Source organism: Carassius auratus, unplaced genomic scaffold (assembly GCF_003368295.1).
Source record: "Carassius auratus strain Wakin unplaced genomic scaffold, ASM336829v1 scaf_tig00046961, whole genome shotgun sequence".
NCBI lineage: Eukaryota > Metazoa > Chordata > Actinopteri > Cypriniformes > Cyprinidae > Carassius > Carassius auratus.
This window is the reverse complement of record NW_020527009.1, coordinates 1-5,000: the sequence shown is the minus strand read 5'-3', so window position 1 is coordinate 5,000 and position 5,000 is coordinate 1. Positions and strand designations below refer to the sequence as shown.

The following is a 5,000-nucleotide window of genomic DNA, read 5'->3' as shown; positions in this document are numbered from 1 at the left end:
TTGGCTTAAAACGGATCCAGAATGCAAAAAAATTAAAATAAAAATCAATGCATTCTTCCTAAAACATGCTTTAGTTATCACACATTTACTCATGTTCCTGTGGCTCAGTGGTGATGCATTGTGGGTTGAGTTCCCAGAGAAAACACATACTGATATAGATATAGCCTGAATGCACGGTAAATAAGCATCTGCCAAATGCATAAATGTGAATTTAATTCCATCAGACATGTTTGCATTTGATTAAAATAAAAAAACAGGAGAGAAAGTGTTGTTAAAGAGTGTGAATGGTAATGACTGGCTGACCTTGACCTGTAGCAGTCCTCTGCAGGTGAGCACGTATCCTCCGATCTCCTCCAGCAGGTAATATGTGCTGGAGCTGCACTGGGTCTTCAGCGCTGCACACAACATCAGCCTCGGTTTACAGCTTTCTGCTAATTCAACACTTTCTACAGTTTCTAAGTATTCCTCCTCCCGCATTAAATCCACTTCTTTAACTACACACACTTCCGGTCAAACGTTTAAGACTTGTAATGTTTCTAAAGAAATCTCTTCTGCTCATCGAGGCTGCATTTATTTGATTAAAAATACTGAAAAAATACAGTAATCTTGCAAAATGTTATTACAATACAACCTGATTATTTCTACGCTAATATCCTTTCAGATAGAATTTATTTCTGTGATGCAAAGCTGAATTTCCATCATCATTCCTCCAGTGTTCAGTGTCACATGATCTTCAGAAATCAGATGCTGAGGATCAGATGAAGACAGCATCTCTCACCTTCGCTGGTGGACTCCATGCGGGACGCCGTGTTCACCGTGTCTCCAAACAGACAGTACCTCGGCATCTTAGTCCCCACGACTCCTGCCACCACCGGACCTGAAACACACACCGGGTTACACACGTCTCTTATTAAAGCAGCAGAAGTTCTTGACCTGAGTGTGTGGACCTGAGTGTATCCCAGCCCGGATCTGCAGCTGGGTCTGTGGTCTGTGGGGGATCCTGAAGGTCTTGCAGACGGACACCAGATCCAGAGCCATGCTGGCGATCTCAGACGCGTGGAGAATCCCGTTCTCTCTCGGCACACCGGACACCACCATATCTGCAGCACAGACCCTCACGTCACACATCTCTGGAGAGACTCAACACACTGTGGGGGAAACTGTGAGGCGACGTACAAGCATCGCCGATGGTTTCCACTTTATAGACATCATAGTTGTCGATGATCTCGTCGAAGGTGGTGTAGAGTTTGTTGAGGAAATCCACCACCTGGTAAGGAGTGCTGGTGCTGGACAGCTGCGTGAATCCCACGATATCACTGAGAAGATGACCGGAGACCACAGGAAGAGAGACAGAAGAGGATCTGAATCAGTGTGTCTGCAGTGAATGGGTGCCGTCAGAATGAGAGTCTGATAAAAACATATTAATCTGCTGTTGTCTCTCACAGATTAGTTTAGATCTGTTTAAACGCTGCTTGATCTGTGCAGATTTCTCTCCTGATTCAGACCAGAACACGTCTTCACTGGAGGAAGTGTTATTCTGGATTATAGACTCTATGTGTTTGAGTTAAAATCATCTTAATGCTGGATGTGTTTCAGCTTCTGTCTTCTCCAGATGTTCACTGATGGACTGGAGTGCTGTGGATTATTGTGATGTTTTTATCAGACTCTCATTCTGACGGCACCCATTCACTGCAGAGCATCCATTGATGAGACACTGATGCAATGCTACATTTCTACAAACCTGATGAAGAAACACTCATCCTGATCTGAGATGAACTGAAGGTGTGTTTGTGGTTTTGTGTGTGTGTGTGTGTGTGTGTGTGTGTGTGTGTGTGTGTGTGGTGTGAGTGTGAGTGTGTGTACACGTGTGTGTGTGTGTGTGTGTGTGTGTGTGTGTGAGTGTGTGTGTGTGTGTGTGTGTGTGTGTGAGTGTGAGTGTGTGTACACGTGTGTGTGTGTTTGTGTGTGCTTGAGTGTGTGTGTGTGTGTGTGTGTGTGTGTGTGAGAGAGTGCGTGTGTGTGTGTGTGTGTATGTTTGTGTGTGTGAGAGTGTGTGTGTGTGTGTACCTGAAGAACACGGTGGCACTGACGTAACTCTGGGCTTGTAGTGGTTTGCCCTGACGAAGGTCATCAGCCACCTGTTTAGGCAACATACCTGAAACACACACACACACCTGCTGTAAAACACACACACACACTGACACACATCACTGAATCACTAACATCTTTTATTCCTGTAAAAGACTCAGTCTGTCTTGTATAAAGCGCTATATTAGTAAATGTGTCTAGACTAGACTAGAGTTATGATCACTGTTTCATGATCTTTATGATCAATCTTTCATGTGTTTGTCCGTCAAGTGTCAGGTATGAGATGTTTGGTGTGTGTTTACTGTAAAGCAGTCTGTCGGTCTTCTGTTTCTCCAGCATCAGATCTTGTGTCCGTTCACCGACCAGAACCTCCAGATGTTTACTGTACTTTCTCCATCTACACACACACACACACACACACACACACACAGGTTTGTTATGATTGTGTGTATGATTGTGTGTGTGTGTGTGTGTGTGTGTGTGTGTTGCACTGACCAGCTCCATCATCATGTCGACAGGACTGACTTTGTGAGGGTTGATTCTGTTGACAAACTTGCGTATCTGCTCAAAGGTGGGCCGGTGGGCGGGGTTATGAGCACGGCATCGACGAATCAGCTGCCAGGACGAGAGGATGATAGACAGGAGGAGAGACGTTCATACGGCTGAATACACAACACATGCCAAGATTAATCTCTGAGCCGTTTCTACTGCCGTTGATGCTGGTTGTTTCTTCCTCAGAGTATTAGAGCTCATTAAATGATGACTGTACGAGTCTGAGAACCATCTTTTGATACCGAGGACTCAAACGCAACGATTACAAGAGCTGCAAACATCCAGTGATGCTCAAGAAGGAAACGTGATGCACTGAGAGCCGAGGATACACACAGTCATTACTGCTCTTAAAAACAGGCTTCATTTACACAAAGTAAAAACACACAATGTGTCGGACCTCAGCGTATTCAGCAGGACAGGGACAGGTGCTGTCGGCTTTCCCCGAAATCAGCTCCGGCAGCGGAGGACACCAGGCGCAGTCCAGAGAGCTGTCCTCCGCCTCACACACCGACGGAAAACACACATTACTGTTACTCTACATGATATACACATTTACTGAATATAATATAATATAATATAATATAATATAATATAATATAATATAATATAATATAATATAATATAATATAATATATATAATATATATAATATGGGGTGATTAAACCTAAAAAGCCTTTTTGTGTAAACTGTAAAAAAATATTTTCTAAGTTGATAATAAAACAGATAAAAAAAATTATTCGAGTACGTTTTTAAAAAAAATTAAAACAATAAAACATTAATTTTTTGGTGCAAACTATATAAAAAAAATATTTTTCTAAATTGTAAAAAGAAAACAAAAGAAGAAGATAATCGGAGTAAAATGTACAACAAAATATCACAGTCAATTCAATATAAATGAATTCTTAAATAAATAAAAATAAAATTAAAATAGTAGTCCATATGTTTAGACATTATATTTATTTTTTAAATGCATGATTAAAAAGAAAACTTATAAAAAAATTTTTTTTAAAAATAATAAAAACTTTATAGACATGCTTTAAAAAATAAATAAATAAAACGTTGTATTGGTCTACACATAAGCTCACCGGCACTGGATCATTCCGGGTGGCGATCTCCAGTAAGATGATTGAATAACTGTAAATGAAGCACAGTGATGAGTGTAGGATGTTGTGGTGGTCAGGTGTGTGTGTGTGTGTGTGTGTTCACCTGAACACGTCTCCGGGCAGCGTGGGCTCCTGGCTGCCGCTCTGGGCCTCGGGCGGCGTGTAAACCTCCTTCAGTCTCTGCTGGTACGTGGTGAGAGGTTCTGCGCAGTCCTCACGCCGAAACATCCACAGACAGTAATCTGAACGAAACCACAGGTGTGACGCACCTGCATCACTCAGCACAGGTGTGTGTGTGTGTGTGAGACGTACCTGTGATCTTACACACCCAGCGGTCATCGATCACACAGTTGGCTGACTTCAGTCGTCCGTGGCAGATCTTAAACTGATGCAGGTACGACATCCCGCGAGCGATATCTGTAGCGAAGGAGAACCTGCAAACAGACAGAAACACAGCATTCAGTGCATTTACTGTGTCATTTATATCTGAAGTTTGGGACATTTCAGTATTTGACCTGATCATCAATTCAAAAACAAAATAAACACTTAAAACTACAAAGAAAATGAAAACTATAAAAAATAAATATTAATAAAAAATATAAACAAAAACTATAATAGTATAGTAATGATAATAAAATACTGCTCTGCTGTGATATTGACGCACACACACACACACACTGTGTGTGTGTGTGTGTGTGTATGTTCTGTGTGTATGTGTGTGTGAACCTGAAGCCCCAGTTCAGGGGTATCTCGTCGTTCAGCAGGACATCATTCAGGCTTCCTTTAGGGCAGTACTCCGTTATTATGGCAACGTTAGGAACCTCCACACAACCTCCAAAGAACTTACAGAGGTTGGGATGATCCAACTCCCTGAAGACAAACATAAATGTGTTGATTGCAATGATGATTGTGAGGAAGAGTAGGAGGAGTAGGAGAAGGAGGAGTAGAAGGAGGAGTAGAAGGTGGGAGAGAAAGAGGAGGAGGTGGAGGAAGATGAGCAGGAGGAGGACGGGATTAAGGAGGTGGAGGTGGAGGAGAAGGAGAAGGAGGAAAAGGAGAAGGAGGACCAGGAGGAGGAGGTGGTGGAGGAGGAGGAAGAGGAGAAAGAGGAGTTGGTAGAGGAGGAAGATGAAGATGAGGAGGAAGAGGAGAAAGAGGATCAGGAAGAGAAGGGGAAGAGGAGGTGGTGGAGGAGGAAGAGTTGGTGGAGGAAGAGGATGAGGGAGATGAGGAGAAGGAGAAAGAAGAAAAAGAGAA

The 5,000-nt window shown here is 42.7% G+C and overlaps 1 protein-coding gene across 1 annotated transcript in view; it reads right to left on the bottom strand.

Annotated features, from left to right (window-relative positions):
• LOC113088746 (atrial natriuretic peptide receptor 1) overlaps positions 1–4,635 on the bottom strand; it is a 7,060-nt gene extending 2,425 nt beyond the window's left edge. Inside the window, exons 1-12 of the mRNA XM_026255815.1 lie at positions 4,470–4,635; positions 4,056–4,177; positions 3,847–3,985; positions 3,726–3,774; positions 3,038–3,139; positions 2,588–2,703; positions 2,391–2,479; positions 2,068–2,155; positions 1,177–1,316; positions 948–1,100; positions 779–877; positions 304–395 (exon numbers count right to left, since the gene is read on the bottom strand). Coding sequence (XP_026111600.1) covers positions 304–395; positions 779–877; positions 948–1,100; positions 1,177–1,316; positions 2,068–2,155; positions 2,391–2,479; positions 2,588–2,703; positions 3,038–3,139; positions 3,726–3,774; positions 3,847–3,985; positions 4,056–4,177; positions 4,470–4,627 — 1,347 coding nt within the window. The 5' untranslated portion in view covers positions 4,628–4,635. The remainder of the gene's footprint in view (positions 1–303; positions 396–778; positions 878–947; positions 1,101–1,176; positions 1,317–2,067; positions 2,156–2,390; positions 2,480–2,587; positions 2,704–3,037; positions 3,140–3,725; positions 3,775–3,846; positions 3,986–4,055; positions 4,178–4,469) is intronic.
• Between the last annotated feature and the right edge of the window lie 365 nt (positions 4,636–5,000).